The sequence below is a fragment of the Odontesthes bonariensis genome, chromosome 18 (assembly GCF_027942865.1).
Source record: "Odontesthes bonariensis isolate fOdoBon6 chromosome 18, fOdoBon6.hap1, whole genome shotgun sequence".
Lineage (NCBI taxonomy): Eukaryota > Metazoa > Chordata > Actinopteri > Atheriniformes > Atherinopsidae > Odontesthes > Odontesthes bonariensis.
In genome coordinates this window covers 9,844,779-9,868,208 of record NC_134523.1, presented here as the reverse complement: position 1 = coordinate 9,868,208, position 23,430 = coordinate 9,844,779, and the positions used below count along the sequence as shown (strand labels likewise).

Genomic DNA, 23,430 nt, shown 5'->3' with positions numbered 1-23,430 from the left:
TAACATTTATTTATGTAATTCAATTAGACGTGCTCCGTTTCACCCTGAGGGCTAATGTCCTCATCAGACCTGTTAAGCCGCTAATGTTAGCTGCAGCCATAGCTCCTTCCCTGCTTCCTGCGGCCCTTCTGTGTGACTGGTTGAATAAAAACAAGAAGCACAGCGCGGCTGCACGACATCGTGATGTGAACGGACCAATGTAGAGTAGAGTAGAGTACCATTTATTAATGTCAGGGGTATGGATATTTCTAAGAATGATCATCATCATTAAGAGTTAAGTTATATTGCTTAAAACACAGCAGCATGTCAGGTGCTAATATGACTGTAAACTTCCATGCTTTCTTTACACTGTGTGGACACAATATCACACAAATCTAATATGTTCAAACGGTGCACTGTAATTCTTAGCCTTGTGCCACTGAAATATACCAATTACAGCAATTAAGGTTAAATACAGCTTTTAGCATAAATTGTGCCTTTTCTCGTTCTCCATGCAGACCACATGGAATTGATGACTTAAATGATAGCTGATGGGGTAAGGTAATATGTATAATTGTACGACCATTAATATGAAAATCACATGTGACTCAAACACACAACAGTAATGAGAAATAATGGACTGTTGTGAAGTTGTGAGGCTAATGAAAAGACAAGAGGAAAGGATATAGCTATTAGCTAATGAATTTAGTAGCAACAAATCTGGTCTGAAGTCAGCGTTATGGCTCAGGGTTTCTTCTAAGAGGTTCATTTGAAGACAAGGGGCTTTTGAATTTACACACAACTCCGGAAGCCTTCTAGAATTACAGGCTTCTAATAATAATAATAAGATGTGGTGCTAAAACAAACAAACAAACATCATAAATCGTAATTCACACATGACATCAACACTTTCACTTCCGGAGAAGTACATGTCTAAAACAGGCTAAAATACGCCTTCTCATCATCAGTGCACAGTGGACTGTACCTAACTCCATCGCTATTCTTTTACACTCTTGAATAAAAAAACAAGGTTATACAAAACTAATATTATGACTTTTTTTTCCTTTTTATTTTAGCATCATAGCATTCTTTATAGCACTGTCTGTACCATCAGAGCACCACCATTATTTTGTGGTGCAACACTTGCACTACTTTGCTCAAACAATTGGTTGTGGCATGAATGAATGACTTGTGATAAAGACTAAAGATCAGACATCAACTCCATCACACACAGAGCATCTCTGCAACGTAAAGTCTACGGGAGCCTTCAGTGTTGTTGTAACATGCAAAGTGGCCCGCACACTTCTAACCTTGAAGGCATTTCCCACCTTGTAAAGTCCAAAGAAACCCAGGTCTCTGATGACGGACAGAGCGCTGACCCTCGGCCCTGTGGTGATCTCTCCTGCCACCTGCAGACGGATTTTTACTATTTCCAAAGGGTTTGTGAAGATTACCTGCGATCCACCGGCCTGGAGGTACACAGACACAAAAGCAGTGGATTAAATCAAGTTCGTGAAGAGAGTCTATGTTTTTAAGGTGTTTTTCATAGTGTTTTGTCATGAACTGGAATAAAAAAAATAATAATTATGCTACAGACACGAGACAGAAAATGTCTCTTTCATCCAGTTTGTTCGCAGCTGGAGTAAGTTGTGTAGTTGAACAATGGTGCAAAGTCAGCATCCGGCCTCGAAACAAACATGCAGAGGGGAGGACAATGCTGCAGAGCACCGGCTGATGCAATCAAGTCACTCAGGTGTTTCTCTTCATCACACTGACCCTGCAGGGGTCTCAGACTTCTCTTTCTCTCTCTAACCTCCAACTTAAAAACCTGTACTTGTGAGAGGAGGGCAACAATCCTGCAGCAAGTTCAGACTGGTTTCTTTTGCTGTATCTGGTCAACGGGGCTTTTCAGTGCGAAGTAGCAGCAGCTATAACGTTGCTCCAAGACAAATGGTTTATTGTGAGGTCATGGGAACATGACAGCGCTTCCTGAATGCTTCTTGATACAGAGAGTTTGAGGGTTTTTGTTTGGAAAAGTGTGCTATATTCAGACGTGTCTCCAGCAGTTTTCTCTCGTCCTCTGACTCTGCTCATCTCTCCCCGTCTCCTGTTCTGACCTTCTCTCAAACGATCTCTCTCATCTTCTCCAGTACTGTCTATATCCTCCGACAGTTGCCAGGGGTTACTGTAGCTACGCACTAAAGGGCGGCACACCGCAATTAGACAGCAATCGGTTGCCATGGTGCCATGTCTGACTTAAATAGGCCTGATGTGTTTGTTGTTGTTTCTCTCCTTTTCTCCCCCTCCTTCATTTGCTTGGTTATGAATGATGGATTGTGCTTGTTGCGTCTTGCCTTACGGGAAGCCACCGAACTTCAATCTGTACCATTAGCTAAAAAGTCCCTCAATTTTTAAGCATGCCATATATTGCCTGGTAGAAGAGAGAAAGGAGTGAGAGAGATGATAATCGTCTCATTGAAGGTGTTTGCAGCTGTTTTTCAAATAACACAGAGTATGGTGGGCGACAGCTTCCCTTCCAGGCCCAGCGAGAGGGCTGCTGCTCCAAAGCTGCAACATCTCACAGCTAACTCTTTGTGACTTGTTTTATGGAAATAGCCTTGTTGATTACATGCCGACTCAAAGCGCGAGTATTAAGAGGCTATTGGCCCCGGTCCCTAACAGTGTTGGCTGCTTCAATTGGATTCTAATGAGAGTGGAGAAGGAGGAGATTGAGATGTTGTTTACTCAAGGGGAGTAAACAAGAATAGTGCTCGCGTAGATGAACGACAACATGACATAAAAAGAGTGACAGTGCTGCAGTGTTTTCTGCGTCTCACCTTCCCACATTCTGTTGTAACTGAAACATATAGTGCAAAGCTCAGGGCAGCCACTACTAAGTTAGAGAAGAAAAAAAATTACATGATTCTTTTTAGAAAATGCATCATTTATACATTAGACCTTGACTAGATTTTCGGGGCAACGGCTTGTTTAGAGCGACCGTGAGAAAGGGTAGACGATGAAATTTTGCAATTTTAAAAGACCTCAGACATAACCCAGGCCAATCAAAACCACTGTTTAACTGGAAGGGACCTTCTGGTAGATTTACCAAAGCAGAAGGGATTGTGCACTGTTCGACTGTGTAATGACTCCGACACCAATAGTTTCACCAGAAGAAAAGCTCCTCTGTGGCCTCATGATAAAATTCACGATCAGAAGCCTGATGCTGGAAAACAAGCTGTACCAGAACTTTATTTGCCGTAATGAGTAGAGGTGTGCTTTAGAGGAAAAAAAGTTGCAGAATTCTATAGAATAAAGAACATCTCTCCTACTGTTAAGCACAGTGGTGGCACAATCATGCTTTGGGCTTGTGTTGCAGCGAATGACACAGGGGGCATTAAAGCAATACTATGTAACATTTCTACCTTAAAATAACAGCTTGAAAAAACATTGTGCGGCTAGAATGAGTTTTAATATTACGATTGGCCTGTCTCCTATGCCCTTCGGGGTCTGAGTTGGAAAAAATGCGCTATGTAACTTTGCTGGACCGGCCCGGTAGCGGCCCGGGAGCTGAGCGGAAGTACTTCGACTTGCTTTCTGGCACACCTACCACAAAAACAAATAGACCCCTCTCACGCTCCCAGGTACATTTGATTACTCTTACCTTCTCGGTCGACATAGCTTGCACCTTCTGACTCCTCGCCGGTTCGTCAACAAACGTGAAACGTGAAAGCGAAAGGGTGTTGTATTTACGACAGTGTAACCGTACATTACCTCCAAGCCTGTAGGGGGAGCTCCATAGTGGGCTTTTTGAGAAGTTACATTGTATTGCTTTAAACGATTAGAGTTGAATAATGGATTCAATTAAATATCAGCTAATTCTAATTCTAAGGCTCATATTGTTAATAAAAACCCAAAATGGACAACCTAAACATTATCAAAATTACACAATGATTATGATGGACCTGGAAGTATGCAAAATTCCTTTTCAAAGAAGAAGAAACGGTAAACTAGCTTTAAAAAGTTTTATAAGTTGTGACATTTCTTCAAGTTCTGCCTAAGCGTTTGCTTGTTATTCATTCAAAGTGCGCATACACTAATGCAAGTATACTGGCATTTATTGTGAAAAACTATTTTAACTTCATGATTCTTGGCTATGAGGACATATTTCACTTGTTTAATGATTTAAAAGCTCCCGAAATCTTCATTAGGTGCCCAAACTCCAATGGTAACTTAAAATCATTCAACATCCATGATGTTGAATGATGTTCCTCAGAACAGAGATGGAGACTGACACGAACAAAAAAAAAAAAACAGAGAGAGCTTATGAGGGGAAAGAGAGAAGGAAACAGAAAGATGAGCAGTCAAAACAAGAGGAGTGAGGGAAGGTCGAGACTGAAGAAGAGAGGCCGAGGGTTGTGATTACGGAATGACAGCGTCGGCAATGCTCTTATGATTCCCAGGTAATTACAAGGCAAGGTGATCCTTGGAAACCTGGGACGTCAGCACCTTAAGCACGCATCACAGATCCTGGCTATGTGTGTGCACCGCAGGGGAAAAAAAAAAAAGCTTAGTAAAGTCTGATGGTCCCTCCCAACATAAATACACAAATGCCAACAGGGAGATTAGCACCAGCTAAAAACATTTACCACCATCTATTAATAATCGGGCTGGGTGTGCATGTTTTAGATTCACCGATAATGATTTCATAATTTATGTCAGGCATGAATAAGAATCCCATAAAAAAAAATCTAACTTGAACAAAGTGTTAGTGTTCTTTGAATCGCAGTCTCAACCCCAGTTCTGCTTTCATTAATGACCCAGTAAGTATTTTGTGTAACGTAAGTCCAAAAATGCTGTCCACTAACTGCCAGATAAGCATCCAGATAGTTCTGTAAACGGAGCATGCCATTCTTACCAAATAATCATTAGAAACTGGCAACCCACACAGGAGCTTAATGGTGCTGAGCCACAAGTTTAGAGGGCAAAAGAGGAGGGAGAGGGAGAGGAAGGAGAGAGTGAAGAGAAGGGAACATTAAGAAAAAAAGAGCAGAGGGGCACATAAACATTTGACACAAAATATCATTTTACAGGATGTGAGGACGTAACGGAGATAGAGAACTATTCTCTTGTTCCCTCATTCTGTATTTTGCTTTATAGACTGTGGACGTGTTGGTTTGGACCGACTCTGCGGTCCAAACCAACACTTTCACAGCTACCAAATGATATAAACAGATTTCATGTGCTATGGCCGGGGGCCTCACAAAATCAGAGTTCAGGGGGGTTTGGAGCGTGTGTGCGTACTTACGTGTGTGTGCGTGTGTGTGTGTGTGTGTGCGCGTAAGATAAAGTGGCAGGCAGAGTGCAGTGCCAGCACTAACACGGAGCCTCAGCCAGGATGAAAGGAGCTGTCATGACGGCTCACGGAGGAAAGGAGGAAAAATCCATCCATCTGCGCTTCTCTCCACTGCATTTATCCTTTACTCTCTCGCTGCATCTCTCATGGCTCTTCTTTTAAAACCATATGCGCGGTGTGCAAAAAGCAACCACTACTTTCACACCCAGGACAGTGCAGAGCGTTATCGCTTTGATGTCGTCGCCGTCCTATTTTCACATTCATCTCCTTCACAAAACATGACCAGTTTCCAGAATTCAAGTTAAAGCAGCTGCAGTGTGCCAAGACTTTTCTTAAACATATTCCCAGAACTAGTATGGTCAATTGAATGTGCCCGAGTGGAGCTAAACCCATAATGACTTGTGTATCCTGAAATACTTTGCTTTAGTGATCAGCATCAAAAGAAGGCTGAGTGAAAGAGGTTCTTTCTTTTGCTCGGGCTACGGCTGCCAGCCTTGGAGGACTCACTGGTAGTGTGTGCGTGCGTGTGTGTGTGTGTGTGTGTGTGTGTGTCTACATGCATTGGGGGTAGACAGTGACAGCTCAGTGATCAAAACCTATGATGGGAGGGGAGCAGGTAACAGACTGGTTGGGGCGGCACGGGAAGGGGGGGGGGGGGGGGGGGGGGGGGGGGGCTCAGGTAGCAGCTGCTGTCAATCTTCATCTCCTCCCTGAAAGTGTTTGCGTGCGTGCGTGCACCTGTTCGATTTTCAATTTGTTACACGTGCACACACTTCTGCGAGCATGCACGGTGCGTGTGTTGGCCTCTTTCATGGGCAATCTTCAGAGGTTCCATCAACAAGCAGCAACTTTTGGCCTCTAAACAAGCCTATGTCTGTCTGCTCGACTGTCACAGGGGCGGCACTCAGAAAACAGGTCAACATAGTTAAGAGATCCATGCGGCCTTCAAACTGTACACATTGCCTGCGTGCTGCACAGGACCAGTTCTGCACAGTGCGCTTTGAAGAGCCGGAATGGTTATACCGAAACTTATAATGGCGGACATGTTTGATTAAGATAACCGCTGCACTGTCAGAGAACTATAAAATTCTCAGAATGATTCTGAGCAAGAAACGGAGAAGCTATTATCGTCAAGATGTGTGATTCGTAGATCTGATCCGTGACTGGTCAAAACATTTCAAAGCACTGCTGTTTTAGTTTAGAATCCACATATAGAAACAATCACCCGACATGCAGTACCTCTCCAAAAACTTTGATCCGCACTGAGTGGTTAAGCGTGTCCAAACTTTTGATTGGTACTGTTGATTTTAAGTATCCAATATCTGGTTTTAATAAGATTTGAGAGGAATCAGCATATGCCTTATTCTTTCTTAAAAAGAAAAGAGCCGTTTAGGTTAGATATAAAACAGTGGCACACAATAAAGGTGACTAAGCTTTACAGTCTGTGCAGCTTCATGTGACAATACTCAATTATAACCCAAAACACTTTGCTTGCCTCCTGCAGTGATGTTAACATATCATATTATCAATATCATGATAAAAACAGATTTTTATCACATACAACCATCTGCCATTATTGCTATGAACAACATAATACTGCATATCCTCATTTGACTGAGCCGTTATTTCACATTTGGTCAAAATTACTGTCTGTCTTTCTGTCAACCTTCTCCACAACTGTTTGTCCGATCTCCAGCAGATTTAATGGGTGTGTGCGAGTGTCTGTGCGTGTTGGGTGGTCTTGTTTTGGAGGTCCTCTCCTGTTTTGTGGGTTAAGGTTAGAGCGTTGCTGGGCGACATAGTCAAAAGCAAAGGTCAAGCATCTCTTGCCTGATTTGTGACTGTGCAGATGATGTTGCAATGATGTCGCACTCCCCTGTGACCTCATAATGATATCACCAGTTTGGACAGCATGTCTCTGACAGCACGCAAATGAGCTAGTCTCTTCAAATTTAAGATAGAATACCAAGATAAAACAGAAACTGAGAGGCAATATGGGTTTCCTCATGTGGGTTCTTGGCTGCAAGTATCAAATGTTGTGGCTTTTAATTCTGGAGGTGGAAAAAAAAAACCCTCCTGATTGTAACAATTTGATTCCGTCCAGGCTGTTACCACTGATCTTGAATACAATTTAAAATAAAAACAAGCCAATATGTTCCAATTGAGAAAATGTAAAAAAAAAAAAAAAATCAGCTGCTAACTCAGCCTGGTCTAATTAAACAGCATATGAATAACAGGCCTGCTCCTTTTTTGCACGTCACTGCATGCCTGGTGTCATGAAACAATGTAGCTATGAAGCATCACGTCATGTTGCGTGTTACAACTATGCATTCTTTTGTGTCATAATATCCCGCGGCATGTACAGTGAGCGAATGACACCACAACCCTAATCATTTTGAGAGTGGCTTTAACAATGCAATAAAACACAGACAAAAAAAAGCTTTTAAATGACATGCAAATGTGCTGGGAGTGGTGTGCCATTGATGCACATTTCCATAAGATCACACTGGTCACACGTTGCTTTAAACTTACACATCCACCAGCCAGGATCTCAGCACCCAGAGGGACTGTACCATCTTTCTGCCTGGTCTTTCCTCGCACAAAGTCATTCACCTGGAGACACAAAAGTTCTAATTTCACAACAAGATTTTAAAAGCCATTACCATGGGCTACAATGTGACGACAATGTGAAGACAATAAAAAAAAAAATACATTCTAGTAGAATATCTTACTGTTATATATATTATCATCATATTTTGTTTGTTGACTTAAGTCACAGCAATCTGGTACTCTTATCATCCTACTGTACAGCAGCAACCGGTGATCAAAAGAAGTTTGAGGAGATGATCTCAGGAAGCTGAACGATCTCTGAAGGGGGGCTACTGACTGGAGTGTACTCTGTGAGTGACTGAGTGTGTGACAGGCTACATTAACTTCGGTGTGGAGACCATCATTCGCACAAGGACAGAGATGCTTCCCTTATAATAAGACCTGGATGATCGGTGTCTTGAAAGAGTTGTTGAACATAAAAAAGCAGGTCTTCAGAAAGAAAGGGAGATATGGATGAGTGAACAGAAACAGATGAGAAAGAAGATAAGAGAGAGCAGGCTTGATAACAATCATCAAGTGAACATCATCTGGGATGTGTGGCCAGAGAAGAAAAAGATCACAGGCTTTCAGGAGGAGGAGGATCAGACGGATGAAAATCTGAACAGAGCCAATGAACTGAACCAGTTTTCCAATAGACTGAGCTCGGAACAACACTCAACATTCTCCTCACCTGCTACAAAGACCTCGCTCCCTTATCGGACCCCACAGCTTTCCTGGCACACCTCCGAACGTCCCCCTGCACCTCAGACTTGGATTTTAATACAGCTTCACCAAGATCTCCCCCCACAACATGGCAGCTATGAGCTGACAGTGCAACAGTACGCGTTCATTCACTCACTCGGCTTAAAGTATTGGTAAAATAAAGACAGATAATGCCTTATTTAGAGGCTGTATTGTCTATGCCCCGTTCTCTCCCGTTATATGGATATAACCTCGAGATATCGAGTAATCTAAATATCTTCCTAAGGACGCCGACTTTCACCAAACTGTTATCGGTGAGCAGATGAATGTATTTTATGCCAGAAATAAGGTCCAGGTTTAAAAAAAAACAAAAAACTTCTCCTTTAAGTAAGCAAGTGAACATCTTTCAGGACCCACTGCAGTTTGTTTACTGTCCTGGGGTTGGTGCTGCAGATGCCATCATCTACCTGCTTCAGTCAGTGAACCCACGCTCATATGGACAAAATAAGCAACACAGGGAGGATCGTGTTCTTTGATTTCTCCGGTGCTTTTAATACAACTCAGCCTGTACTGTTGTGTAAAAAGCTCCAGAAAATACAGGTAGTCCCCATACCCGCCTGGATTACTGACTGTCTGGCAAACAGACCACCTTTTTTGTGACTAAATGGTTGTGCATCGGAGAAGGTGGTCAGCAGCATAGGAGCATCCAGGGAGAGGAGGTGGAGGTGATGGAGGACTACAGATATCTAGGTGTTTAACCTGGACAGCAGACTGTAAAGGAAATGCAACACTGGGGCTGTCCACAAAAAGGGACAAAGACGAGTGTACTTCTTGAGGAAGCTTTAGTACAGCAGTGCCTGCAGCAAGATGCTACACATCTTCCAGAAGTCTGTTTTGGAGAGAGCAATCTGCTTTGCATCCATCTGACTCGAAGAAAGTGGAAAAACTGATAATGAAAGCTGGCTCTCTGCTGGGGACTGCTCTAGAGCAGAATGTGGAAAAAGTAGCTGTACACAATGGACAACGCTGCACACTTTTACACAACACAGTGATGAAACCACAGTGTGTTCAGTCAGAGGCTTCTTCGGCGCAGCTGCACCAAAGAACGTTACACGAGGTCACTCACACAGCAATAACTCTGGGCAACAATTCTTCATGTTGCAAAAATTATTTTCCATTTTAGGATTAACAAAAAAATAAATAAACAAATTGGACTGAGTTCAGCTCAGCTTTGGCATAGCTTAATTTGACCATTGCTCACTTCAGCTATGAATTCAATCAGGTTCAGGTGATCAGAGAGTTTACAAGACAGAGAGTATTATTCTGAGTGAGGTCTTTCCAGGTTAATATCAGAATTTTGCTGTTCTGTTCTGATGTTGCATGATGACAGGCAGTATAACACTAATATCATCTGATGTCTTTTTTTGTTTTTTTAATAAAAAAATGTGCATGGAACTATTTGTCTTTGAGTGTCGCTGATTTGAGCGTTGTGTGCAACAGGTCAAATAAAACCCATCCGCAAAATATCACATGACGAAAAAAAAACAATAACTTGTGGATCTCTGCATGCATATGCATGCATGTGTCTGCACGTTTTCCAACACAGTGACTTACTGTGAGTTTTATGGCTTTCTCGGGCGCCACACCCAGTAGCTGTGGTACCAGACCTATCATTAGGAAACGACAAAATGATTAGAAAAAAAAGGGTTCTGTGGTACCCCTACTCTCTCACTCACAAACACACGCACACACATGTACATAAAGATATACATATACATATACCACTTCCACAGATTCCACATCAAGTGTGGCTTCCCGCTGCATGCGTCCGACCATGCGAGATCCCCCAGACACTAATGAAATCTATTGATGTGGAGTGTGGGGACATCAAGAGTAGCAACAGAGGGAGAGGGGAACAAGGGGTAAAGAGAGCAAAATTGCTTCCCAGAATAAGAAAAAAGGGCCGAATATAAAACAAACCAACCAAAAGTTTACACAGACCTCAATTACAGCCCAGAGTTGGATAAAAATAAACAAAATAATCACAACAGAGCACAATGAAGGATGGCCCCCTACCCAGCCTCGAGGCCACAAGTACATCCTCAGTGATTTTGTCATAGTAACAAACACAGTTACTTATCTTAAATGTGTAGGAGAACTACGTATATGTATACAATCAAATGCTCAATTTGGAAGCTGGAGGGAGGACCTGGTTTGGACATCACTGAAATACGTGTATGTATTTCTTAAATACATACACGTATTTTCTTAAATTTTGTCTTAGAACTAAACGCTTTCATCAACACAGAAATGATCAGAACATATAGGACATAGAAGAGTGTTGGAATTGGTGCAGGCAAATTACACATATAATACACATTTTAAAAAAGAAAGAAAAAAAAGCCCTTTTTCTCAAACTCCCCCTTGAGACATTTGTTATAGGTCATATAAATGCCCTTTTTTTCATAAGCTGACACAATTTCCTGAGGTCTTCAATGAAATGTCTATGACAGGCTTTGGTAAAAATAACACACAGACACTGCAGCAGCTCCTTTTTCCTTCTGGATCATTGATCCTTATTTGAGGAGCTCCTTAATCAGCGGTCTCAGAATCAAACTAGAACGCGTGGTAGTTTAGCGGCACTTTTTTCCAGCACTGGAGGTTCTTTCAACTTACGTTACATGACAACAATTTGGCTAAAAGGATACCTTTCTGGCCATCAATGTGGAGCCAGACTTGTCTGGCTGTCTCTGTGTCCTGATAGCCTTTGTGTTTCCCACAGAAATTTAAGCATTCGAGTTTCCTCTCGGGAGCCCCGCTATGTCAATCAAAATCCCTGGATTTTGAAAAAAAAAAGCCATGCCGCCATTCCAAGGTAGCTCTTTTCAACGTTTCTTTAATCTGACCCCCACAATACAGACACAGACACACTAGCCGTAGTTCCTGTGGACATGGCGGGTTGTCATTACTGATGTCTTGCCCTGGTATGTACAGTACCTGCATGCCAGCACACTTGTGTGTCTGCTTTGTGTCTGTAATGCGGTCGTATGTGTGTGTAGGTCTAGACATACAACATCACTAGATCGTGACACAGGCCTAAAGGTATGCGGCCTTCCGTGTGGCATTCATTGTCTTGCTCTCAGAGTCCCCAGCCCGCCGGTAATCACTTCAAAGAAGACAGGTCAGCAGAGAGGTGAAGCCACACCGCCCTGCTGTTCATACTACACTCTTCTTCTCCTCTCACTTCCTTCTCTTTCATTGTTCCTGCCACTCAATTCTCCCCTGTTCTCTCTCTCTCATCTCAGCTCTTTTTTCTAAAAAACCCTGTGTTGCAGATTTGACTGCATGCGAGTTTTTTTTCCTGAAAGCCATTTGCAAACTTAAATTTTGGTTTGAATTGGAGTTGGACATGGATTCAATTTCATTTTAGCTCTGACTTCATAATGCATACCGTTTGTAAGCATACAAAAAACGTTTTCTGCATCCTGATAATGATCAATTATCATATATTAGGTTCCAGCGATGCGGGATAGGAAATGTAGACCAGTCAGACAGACAAGTGAATAGTTTCCGTCTCCAATATGCGAACATTTATAAGCACTGTACATGGTACTGTTCCTGCAACTGTTCGGATCAGATGCACCAAAGCTTCTCATGCCTGGGCATGTAATTGGTCATTGTAGACCAGCGATTTTCTGTAAAGTCCATCCACAAAGCAAGCATCTGTACTTCTCCTCTGCTCCTTGTCTTCTCTGGTTTGTTTCTTCACCTCTCCTGGCAGGAAAATGCGTCCCACCACAAAGAAAAACGGTGCAGGGTGTTGAACCGGCATCCAACTTCACTAGATCCCACTGGCATGTGGCATTCCCAGTAAGTGCAGCAATAGCAACACATATTCTATCAGGTAAAACCTATAAGCTACGCTACAGTAATAAAGTATGCTCTTGGCAAGCTTAAGAACTTATCTATATTTTAATTGTATGTGCATATCTTCCAGCGAAGCTCTAAATCTTCTGGTTATGTAAACTGACCTCGGTAAAGGCCGAAGAAGCCCTCGTAGCGCACCACCTTCTTGAAGCAGTCAAAACTGTTCTTGTACATGAGCTCTCCCACCACAGAGCCACTACTCCGCTGGTTCTGCATGCGCGTCTTCACCAGATCAATGGGGTACACTGCGGTAGCGCCCACAGCTACGGAAAAAAATAAAACACGTTTATTCAGATACTAATCACCGATTACAGCAACGCAGTTATTGTCCTGCCCCTCCTTCAACTGGTATTTGCTGTGTTTTATGACAGCGAAAGAAAATGATGTAAACCCTTTAATGTTAGCACAGAAGACAAAAAAAAAAAAAACAACCAATAATGTTAATAAATAGAAAACAGTTTCTTTGGACTTTTAGTATTAAAATGGGAGAAACATACCTGAACAGGTAGAGCTAGAGCTGGCTCAGTTAGGTTTACTTCCACAAATGTTCAATACAATAAAGTATGTTTCGTAAAAATGTTCTCCATCAAATTGTTGAGTAGGACATTAAATAGTTAAAGTACCAGTAAAATAAAGTAAATATTGGAAGACTTGTGCAAAGAGTAGCTAAACGTGCAGTTTAATTGGTTTATTAAAGAAGACACTGAGTTCCATGCAAGTGCCTTTTTAATAAAATTTAAAAATTTTAAAAATTTTAAAAAAAAAATAATAAAAAAAAAAATATCAACAAAGGGTCTTTAAGTGTCATTAGCGAAACAAATAATTTAATTCACTTTCATTATTTTGTGATTATAAAAAAATTAAACTACCTGCACGGCTAGATGCCACGACAGATGTTTTGGTAAATTGAGCCTTAAAGAGCAGGAAGAGGAAGAGGAGGAGGAGGAGGAGGAAGGGGAAGTCAGTGGGAATAATGTTAAGAGAGATGTGTTTTGAGTTGCAGTGTCTCTGGCCTGTCACGCGGACACAAACAAAAAGAACCGACCCAAGGCGACAGGCTTAATTAGAGAGAGGCCGAGAAAGAAGAAGGGATGGCAGACCCACACCTCCTTATTAAGCTGTCTCCCTTGGGATAGAAGGAGGAAGAGAAGGGAGGAGGAGGAGGAGGGAGGAGGCATAGAAAAACAGTGGGGTGTCTGGAGGCAAACACAAGGCCTGGGTACCACCCTTCGCCCCACACCCTCATCGTGTGTCTTCTGATGACTCCCAAAGGTACAAAAGAACACACGAGGGTTTTCCCGTGACACAGGACAGGGTGAAATATAAGGGACGGTGCAGAGAGGGGAAAACACAGATAGAGAGCAAAACTGGGCTAGAACAAGAAAAAAAGAGGAGAACACTTCTCTTAAAGCAAGAGAGTGACAGTTGCTCTTGTAAGGAGGCTAAAGGGCAACAGAGGGGCCATTGTCCTCACTCCCTCACCCTTTTCATATGAGGACAGCACAGGGAGGGGGCAGGGGGCAGGTAGGCAGGCAAACAGGTAGGTGGGTGGGTTGGTGGAGGGGTGAAGGTATGCGGAGAGCCAATGGGGCGTGACTCTTACCCCCTGCGATTGAGCCAAGAGCAAATCTGTAGATAGACTCCGCCACCTGGACAAGGATGGGGCGGGAGCCGTCACTGCCCAACTGCTGCCAGCACACAGGAGAGAAGACAATCAAGACTTTAGTACAGAAGAGGAAGACAACTAATTAGTCAGACCGAGCAGCTTTGCAGAGGTTTGACAGCAGACTGATTCAAACAAGGGTTTCTTTGAAACATGGCAGTAAACTTAAACAATGTTTCCCATCAAGCACTGCATGCCATACACCTGATCTCACCTCCAAGAGAGCTACATGACACACTACTAAATCAATCAGTTCGACTGCAGGTGGAAAGTTCACGATGTACACCAGTACACTGTATGATATTCACCTAACAAAATAACGCTTTTGTGTGAAATTTAAAACCATAGACTACAAAAATGTTGTGAAATGCGCTTGAGGCAACATGGTCGATATTTCTCGGACAAACTAATTGTCAAGTCTATGTTAAGAGGGGGAAATGGTGAAACTGGATGACACCTTTAGCATGTTCACAGAGGTTGTTTAGTCCCATGAATAATAAAAAGAATTAAAAAAAAGCCAAAAAAGTTTACAATCACCCAAAAGTCTTTGCATTGGAACAATAAAGAGAGAATCTTTAGCATTTTAGCTTGGAAATGCTAGGCGCCGCTTAGCAGGCTTGAAAAATTAAGTGAATAATTACATAATGATGAAAATTATGAATTTCTTCAAAATAACCGATCGAGCGTACATTCGATCGATTAATAGTTTAAACAATCGGCATTAGTGAACTTTGGAACCACAAACTATTATGAGAATTACGTAAGAGACGTGCGTCGCATTTCTGATACGACTTAATGCCAAAAAATGTAGAACATATAAATCATCTCTACTTTTCCAAATTCAAGCCAATGTTACATAAACCACTGTTTAACTATTAACTCAAGCAGATGTGTGACAAATTAAAAAGAAAAACCTCGGACCCTACAGAGGGTTTATGCTGTCCGGTGGATGCTGCTGAGACAGTTTGGGGCAGATCTGCCCTTGTACATGTAAGGGCCACTTACAGTCAATACAAGGTTGTCCTGAGTGGACATATATTAATACCATTCAAAAACAATAATAACAGAATATTCATCTGCTGATGGGAGCGGTCTGTTTCTGAACACCATTGCACTGGATATGGTGAATTATGACCTTATTAAGATAATTAGTGTTTTGTTTTCCCGTTTGGCCGCCTGTCTGTATCTATTACTGGAGTTTCTTTGCTTTGTTTGGAGGGGTACCGTCCCAGCCAGTCAGATTCCTAAGATTCGGCAATTTCAGATATATCGAGACATATTCCCAAAAGCTCATGAGCGTTCACTCGTGATTTCTCTTAATGAGACTAATTCTAATTACAGTCTTAGTTGATAGTTCCTTTCCTACGCTCACATGAACTGTCACTTTCTCTTACATATGTACGTAATACATATGAAGACAGGTAAAAATAAAGCAGCTCATTTGATCTGTTGAAATATCCACTGACAGCTAATTATTACTTCCTCTGATGAACATTACCAGTTATCAAAAGCGTAGGGTGCATTCAGGGGTCTGACAGGGGACCCCCCACTCCCACCCTGTTAACTCCACCTGCCCCCACCCCTCCGCACAACATCCTGAACTTCATCATTCTCATCTTTGTTTGCCTGATGTCTGATAAAATTTGGCAATACTGTCAGGGTAAGAGCGGGAAGAAGTTAGCAGAAAATAAGTCAGACTGACGCACATGTATAAGAGAAAGAGAGAGAAAGAGAGAGCTAGAGAAGTAGATTTAAAAAAAAAAAAAGAAATAAAAAAAAGAAATTGAGAGAAGCAGCAAAGGATGAGGGGAGAGAGTTCCAGTTAGCTGGCGGCCAGCCCCTGAGCCCAAACCACAAGGGCCTAAAGCGGCTCATTGTGGTGGGACTGGCGTCTGTGTAGTGCTGGGCCCCTTTGCTTTCTCCCCTTTGGCCCCAGCGTGCTTCAACATGGCCTGGCCAAGACTTCAGTGTAGCACAACTCTGACTAAACAGCCAGAGAAAGAAAGAAATCCTCTGCTCATCTGTCTAGCTGTCCGTGCGTCCTTCTTTCTTTCCTTTTGTTACAAATTGCTCTTGTTAGCCAGCTATTATATGCAACTTGAAGCATGTATGTCTTTCATTAGGTCTTGGTGAGGATGACTCTGCTTGCCTTCATTTTCAGCGATACACGAGTCTTGTGTATGGGTTTTTTTAAGACATGAACCGCATGTCAGAGTAGGATCAAGTGTTTGTTTTTGTTTTCTTCTTTTAAGAATGTTTTTTTTTAGGTCTTAGGTCCAAGCGCTGACTTGAACTTTCAAAAGTGAACGGGACCCACGAGTACTGGACGACTGGAAGTAACTTGCAACTGGTGATTAAACTTGTCACTTTATACCTGACACTTTATATCCAAGTCTCCTGGATTCCTTTATTTCCCTTTGATGCAACTCTTAACTAATGTCTCAGTGGATTAATTGTGTAATTCATGCCAAAGTCACGAATCAAAGGGATGTTTTGCTTTAGAGGATTAATTACATGTGAGGAGGAGGTATCATTATCCCTCATTTTAAATCTCAGTTATCTACACTTTGACATTTAGTTGAAGACAGCGAATCGAGGAGGAAAAGAGCTGCCGGTGGAACCGTAAGAGGAAACCAAACAAATCAACAAGTCTTCATATTCTGTACCTGTCTCTGGCCCTCAGCCAAGTTGTAGGGCAGGGAGCCTTCCTCCAGCGGAGCAATCTTCTCGATGTCCACTAAACCGACCCGTCTGAGAACAGAAAGAGACGGCAGACACGGGGATGTTTCAAGTTACTCTCGTGGGATAATAATATTTCATCCACTTATCCCCAAGTCCATGACTTTTGCAAGATCAATCTGTCAGTCTGAAGTTATGCAATGTTTAGGGATACTTTGCCATCATTCCGTAAGAAAAAATACAAATCAAGACGTGTACTTGGCATGATAACTGATCTACAGATACTGACAAATCAAATTCCTTTATTACTACATCCAAGTAAAACATAGAAACCTCATACTTGGATATTTTTCCATTAAAGCTATTCGACAGTCCAAGAATTCCCAGGCTCAGGGAACTGTTAATATCAAATCCTCAACCACCCCCACCCCACCCCCCGACTCCGCTCCTCCGAATATTGGGGTTATTATCTCTCACATCTCCAATCAAGGGGAGTGGAGAGGGCTATTAAAGTATCCCGTTGCCGAGAAATAATAATCAGGTGGTGTCTAAGGCCAGGGTTAGAAATCCCAAGCACACAGTTCGGGCTGCAAGGCAGACGCAAAGAAAGTTGGGGAATAGGAGACATACAGTTGTTCGGTGCCATGGATTATGGACTGGAATTGCCCTTTTTCTTTTAAGGATAAATGGGGTTGGGATTGGACTGTAAGAAGATTTCTGTGGCATACTGGTGGAGAAGTTGGTGAAAAAGTTGATCTCTCTGAGGAACCAAATGAACTCTGGAGCTTAACCTGTATGGCGTAGTAAAGAGGACAAAATAAACACTGCAGTTAAACTGATGAAGGCCATACCCATACCGAAGCCAACAACAGTACTAATCTAGAAAAAAAGGCTGCGTAGGTAACTGAAAGGCTGGTAATACTCAGCCCTTAACATGCATGTTAAAAGTATGGATTCTGAGTTTCTGTTCGTCTTTTTTCTGCCACAACAAAGCCACGAAAGTTGTTTTCATCACCATCTCTTTTCTATGAAATGCAGTAAAAAATGCTTCTACCTGCCAGCACATCATTATTGTATAATACATTACGACAAATCACATCAAATGTTTTAGTCCAAAAGCAGCATAAAACATTAAAAGAAAAAAAAAAACTCTCTAAAGCCTGCAGGGAAAGGCCTCAATGTTATTTATCGCAAAAGCAAACCAGCTGGTATTTCCGATATGAAACAATATGCTGGATCTTTAACCCATTTGCTTGAGGATGCGTACGGCTATGTCCTGGGTATGTGCAGTTCTTATGTCTCTCTTACCCACGAGGCTCTGACAGGTCAGCCAGCTGGAAGAGGATGTCGACCTCCATGGGTGTCACCTGACCAAACCTCTGAGCAGCCACGATGAACTCCTCTACAAAAAAAAAAAGAGATATACAATCAGCTTTCAATAAATAACGAGCACCACATCACGAGCCACAAACATTTACAGTAATCAATATAGATCAGGAAAATGTTTACATTGCTCTGAGTGGATGTCTCCATACACTCTTCATGGGACCCGTGCTGTTCAATCTGTACATGCTTCCACTAGGCCAGCTAATACGCAGCTACAATGTGTCCTACCACAACTATGCAGATGACACTCAGATCTACGTGTCACTGACGGCAGGAGAACACGGGCCTGTAGATACACTGTGTCGCTGCATCGAACAGATCAGTGTGTGGATGCAAAACAATTTCCTCCAGCTAAACTCAGACAAAACTGAAATCATTGTCTGTGGCCCACAGAAACAAAGAGAAAGTGTTATCAGTCACCTTGAGACTCTCTCTTAAACCTAATAATCAAGTTAGAAATCTCAGGGTAATATTGGACTCAGACCTGAACTTTAACAGCCACATTAAATCAGTAACATCAGCAGCTTTTTACCATCTAAAAAACATTGCCAGAATCAAAGGAATAGTGTCTAAAGCAGACTTAGAAAGACTGATCCATGCGTTTGTCTCCAGCAGGTTAGACTGCTGTAACGGCCTGCTCACTGGGCTCTCTAAACGGGCTGTAAGACAGCTGCAGTACATCCAGAACGCTGCTGCTCGAGTCCTGACTAGAACCAGGAAATACGACCATATTAGTCCAGTGCTCAGGTCTCTGCACTGGCTTCCTGTCGCTCAGAGAACAGTTTAAAGAGTTTAAAACAGCTCTGCTTGTGTACAAGTCTCTTCATGGTCAAGCGCCAAAGTACATCTCTGACATGTTACAGCCATGAGAACCAACTCGGGCTCTGAGAACCTCAGGGAGGGGTCTCCTGCTGGTGCCCAGAGTCAGGACGAAACAAGGTGAGGCTGCGTTTCAGTTTGATGCTCCTAAAATCTGGAACAGCCTTCCAGAAGATGTGAGACAGGCCTCAACTCTGACAATGTTTAAATCCAGGCTGAAAACAGTTCTGTTTAGCTGTGCATATGACACCTGAAAGTATTTTATCTGCACTCTTCACTTTTAAATTAATTAATTGATTATTTTTTATATTTTTATTTTTCCCTCTCTTCTTTGATTGCTTTTAACTGTGTTTTAATTTTTATCTTTTAAATGCCTTTGAGCACATTGAGTTGCCTGTAGTATGAAATGCGCTATATAAATAAAGATGCCTTGCCTTGCCTTGACTTCATCAAACAACCCCTTAACGTTCCGACAACCCGCCGGTGGGACGTTGCATATTTCACGATAAGTCTGTGGTTTTCCTCAGTCCCCCTTTCTATGTACCTGCACGTTATACACCGTTGGAAAGCTAAAGTTCTTGAAATTTCAATGATCCATTTCAGGATACAATAATAACTGTAGAGACAGTAAACACTTAGCTCCAACCAGTCGGAAGTACAAAAAATAATGCGACAGATACAAGAAGTCTTATATCCATAAAAACACATAGTCCGCAGCTGCAAACTGTCGAAATGTCTATTCAAGAACAGCTTCCTGTTCAAGAACAGCTTTAAATTTACTTTGGGTGTGTTTTTTAGGAGTCCTAGGACGAAATTGCAGGAATTTTAAGGGGTCGGCATAAATATCATAGTAATATGGGCCTTTATTGGTTTCTATGAACTGTTCTCCAACAGAGGAAGATTTTTGTGGCCAATCATACAAAGTTGCTCAAAAATATATAGAGTGTGCAGTATGTAAGGAGGGTTTCATGGGCAGCCATTACAGCAGTACACCTACTTATTTTATCAATTTAGTGGCGTTGAAAGTTCTAAAATGTCTTCGACTTGCCAAAGCCACTCAACTTTCCATTAGTGATCATGACCGACTGCAGTCAAAGGAGGTCAAAGTAGGCTGGCCCACATAAAGCACAATAAGAAAGTTCATAGAAGAACTTTAAGGGTGGTAGACATATAAGACAACAGCAGTATCCGTGTTCAATCCATTGTATTTTTGTTAATAGGGGGTTATCACCCATTTGCCATCACATCTGGAGAAAGATTCAAACTTTCACCCTCATCTGAGAAGAAGCTGGTTCCGAGAATCGGAACCACCACGACACAGGTGTGACCTCACCGAGAAAAGATGCCAGAGCACCAGGCTAATTTTTAACTCCTCATGAACTTAGGACTGCTGTATGAAAGGGAAGTTCCTGCTTCAAAAATCAACATCCTCAAGTTTGCAGTTAACAAGTTGGACGAATCAAAATCCCACACTGTTTCTTTTTTTTTGGAGGGGGGGGTTCAGATGCAAAAAAAACAAAATAACACAGAAAGAGGACTCACAACCACAAGGATTAAGCTAAACAGTTCTGCTCCAAGTGGACAATGACCTGAAACGCACCTCCAAACTACTTGGGAAATGCATGAAGCAGTTCAACAATAAGCTGTTGGCTCAATTATTCCAAAGTTTAAGAGCTCAACTTTATCAAAAATAAGTGTGGAAAATGCTTGGAAGTTAGGGCTGAACGATTATGGAAAATAATCTAATTGCGATTTTTCGCGCCAATATTGCGATGCGATATGCGATTATTTTTTTAAGGTCTTTGTCTTCTGTATTATTAAACAAAGACAAGCAATACATCATACAGTATGGCTAAAACTATATTACATTAATTTTAAACTGTTCTTTCCTGGAAGACAGACCTCTGTTATGATGACATGAGGTGATGCATGAATTGATGACTGACATTTTTGTTTAACAAAACAGTATATTTGAACATACACAATAGTATATTTTGAGCTTACAAACATCTGAGCATAAAGTGTTGACAAGGAACAAGGAAACACATGCCATGAACCAAACTTCTACAGTAGTACAAATATGGTCTGTACTCACAAAACTATGCATTTAGAAGTTTGTACATAGTCCAGGAGATTATTATTATCAACACAAGCCTAATAGCTTCTCTGCTGCTAAAGCTGCGTCGACGTCACTTCCTTGATCTGGGAGCTTCAATGTAAGATGAGGGTTGATCTATTACTGTAGACAACAAAGTATATGCTATATTCTACATGAATTTTTATGTTGTAGAGTTGTGAATTTATTTTATCAATGGAGAAATTGAGCAGCCTTGCTTTGCTGTCTACAGTAGTAGATCAACCCTCATCTTACTTTGAAGCTCCCAGCTCCCAGAAGTGACGTCGACGCAGCTTTAGTTTAGCAGCAGAAAAGGCTTGTGTTGATAATAATAAACTCCTGGACTATGTACAAACTTCCAAATGCATCGTTTTGTGAGTACAGACCATATTTGTACTACTGTAGAAGTTTGGTGTCATGGCATGTGATTTTAGTGTGGTAATTTTGGAGATACTGCCAGGGTCCGTTAGCGCTTGTAGCCTACTAAGCTATTCGGGATAAGCTAACTCGGCTGATGTTCGGCCAAGATCGGAATAACTTCGGGTGGGCTACTTGGCTGGATGTCACGGTTCAAATGACCCGGTGAATCTACACCGAACCATCACTTTAAAACCAAAATAGTCCCACACGACTGATGTGCAGTTCCTCTTTGAAACTAGCATCCCTGCAGGGTCTGGTTCTGTTGAGCCTGAGGCCATTGTGTAGGTTACAGCTTTGCTTGCGAGTCCTCTCCGGTAGACTATTTCATAACTTTGCTCCCCGTGTCACGTGACCAGAGTATAATCGCAGCCTTTGCGATTAGAAAATTGCACTTGGTCATATCGCGATATTATCGCAAATGCAATATATCGTTCAGCCCTATTGGAAGTCTTTCGTCCATTGGCATATCCACTCTTTAAATATACCAGCTCAAAGCTTTTGATCATTGGGCATGTGAATGCAAACTGACTTGAGGGCGAAGCCATTTCTTGTCCAACGTCTGGCCCAAACTTCAAGAGCAAAGACACCAATCTGCTCGTAAGCCGCCCAAGAGATGATCCATCTCTGTTGACTCGGAGCTGGAAAGATGGATTGTCCTCTTCACTCGCAGGAGATAATTTTCCTTTTTCAGACCAAAAATTGGGAAGTGCTGACAGTGGTACTAACAGATGGACGCAACTGTGATGTTACTACACTGGATAACGTCATCCCCTTGGCCATGACTTGCAACAGAATTTCCGAAAATGGCAAGCAGGAAACAGGAAACAAGGAGGATCCCATGGCCCACTGAGAATATTCCTAATGCTGAGACATCTGTTAAACTGGATTTTTTTTTACACTAGACTGAATAGTTGGTTAATTTCCTTTCAATAAAACTGCATAAGTATGGTCTCTAATGGTTGAAGATTAACGTAAACAATGAACGCTGATCCTCTCTGAACAGCTGCACTGCATCACTTTTGCGATGGATCTTTCTTCTACCACTACAACTTGGTTGTAGGTTGCAAATAAAGACTATTAAAGCTTATCCAGGAAAAAAATAAAAATATGTCCATAAAGAGTTGTGGATTTCAAGAGGCAGCTTCAGCGTGTCGTAACTTAAGACCCAGTCTATTGTTGGGTGGAAAAATGAACAGGTTGACTGCAGGCTGACTTACAGTGGAGGAGTCAGCATTGTTTGACCTGCTTTATTCAAAGAGCACCAGGCTAGAGTTGTGACAAAGTCGTCCTACACTGGAGCCATTCACCCCGCCAAGGCTCAGCTTACCCCTGAGGCATGCTCCTTTTCTCTCTCTTACACACACACATACACACACACATATAACTATGGGTACAGGCAGGTAATGCTCACAAGCATGTGAGACAGCATACTTCCATGAGAATAACCTCACAAACACAGACAGAGTTCTGTCTGGAGAGGTCACAGATCACAGTCCTGATAAACTGTCTACCAGTAACTTGTAGTGTGTACACACACACACGCACACACAAAACATATACATACATACCTGACTTTCCTCTGTAAGCGCATAATATCAACCTGCTTCTTTGCAATTGATAATACAATTACTCTTACTTTAAAATGACCAACATAAATATTGCATAAATGCAAGTGTTACTAAACCATTTTTTGTTCAGGATATAGCCCAAAATTCTTGAGATGACAAAGAGAGAGCCTAGATGCACAACCACAAATCCTAAAAGAGTTGGGACACTGGAAAAAGGCAAAAGCAAAAA

At 42.0% G+C, this 23,430-nt stretch overlaps 1 protein-coding gene across 1 annotated transcript in view; it reads right to left on the bottom strand.

Moving 5' to 3' along the window:
* The window catches only part of slc25a13 (solute carrier family 25 member 13), a 56,588-nt gene that overhangs the window by 10,641 nt on the left and 22,517 nt on the right, over window positions 1-23,430 (bottom strand). The window contains exons 8-14 of the mRNA XM_075449128.1: window positions 18,201-18,294; window positions 16,880-16,964; window positions 14,154-14,238; window positions 12,655-12,813; window positions 10,238-10,290; window positions 7,865-7,945; window positions 1,308-1,448 (exon numbers count right to left, since the gene is read on the bottom strand). Of these exons, the coding sequence (XP_075305243.1) occupies window positions 1,308-1,448; window positions 7,865-7,945; window positions 10,238-10,290; window positions 12,655-12,813; window positions 14,154-14,238; window positions 16,880-16,964; window positions 18,201-18,294 (698 nt within the window). The remainder of the gene's footprint in view (window positions 1-1,307; window positions 1,449-7,864; window positions 7,946-10,237; window positions 10,291-12,654; window positions 12,814-14,153; window positions 14,239-16,879; window positions 16,965-18,200; window positions 18,295-23,430) is intronic.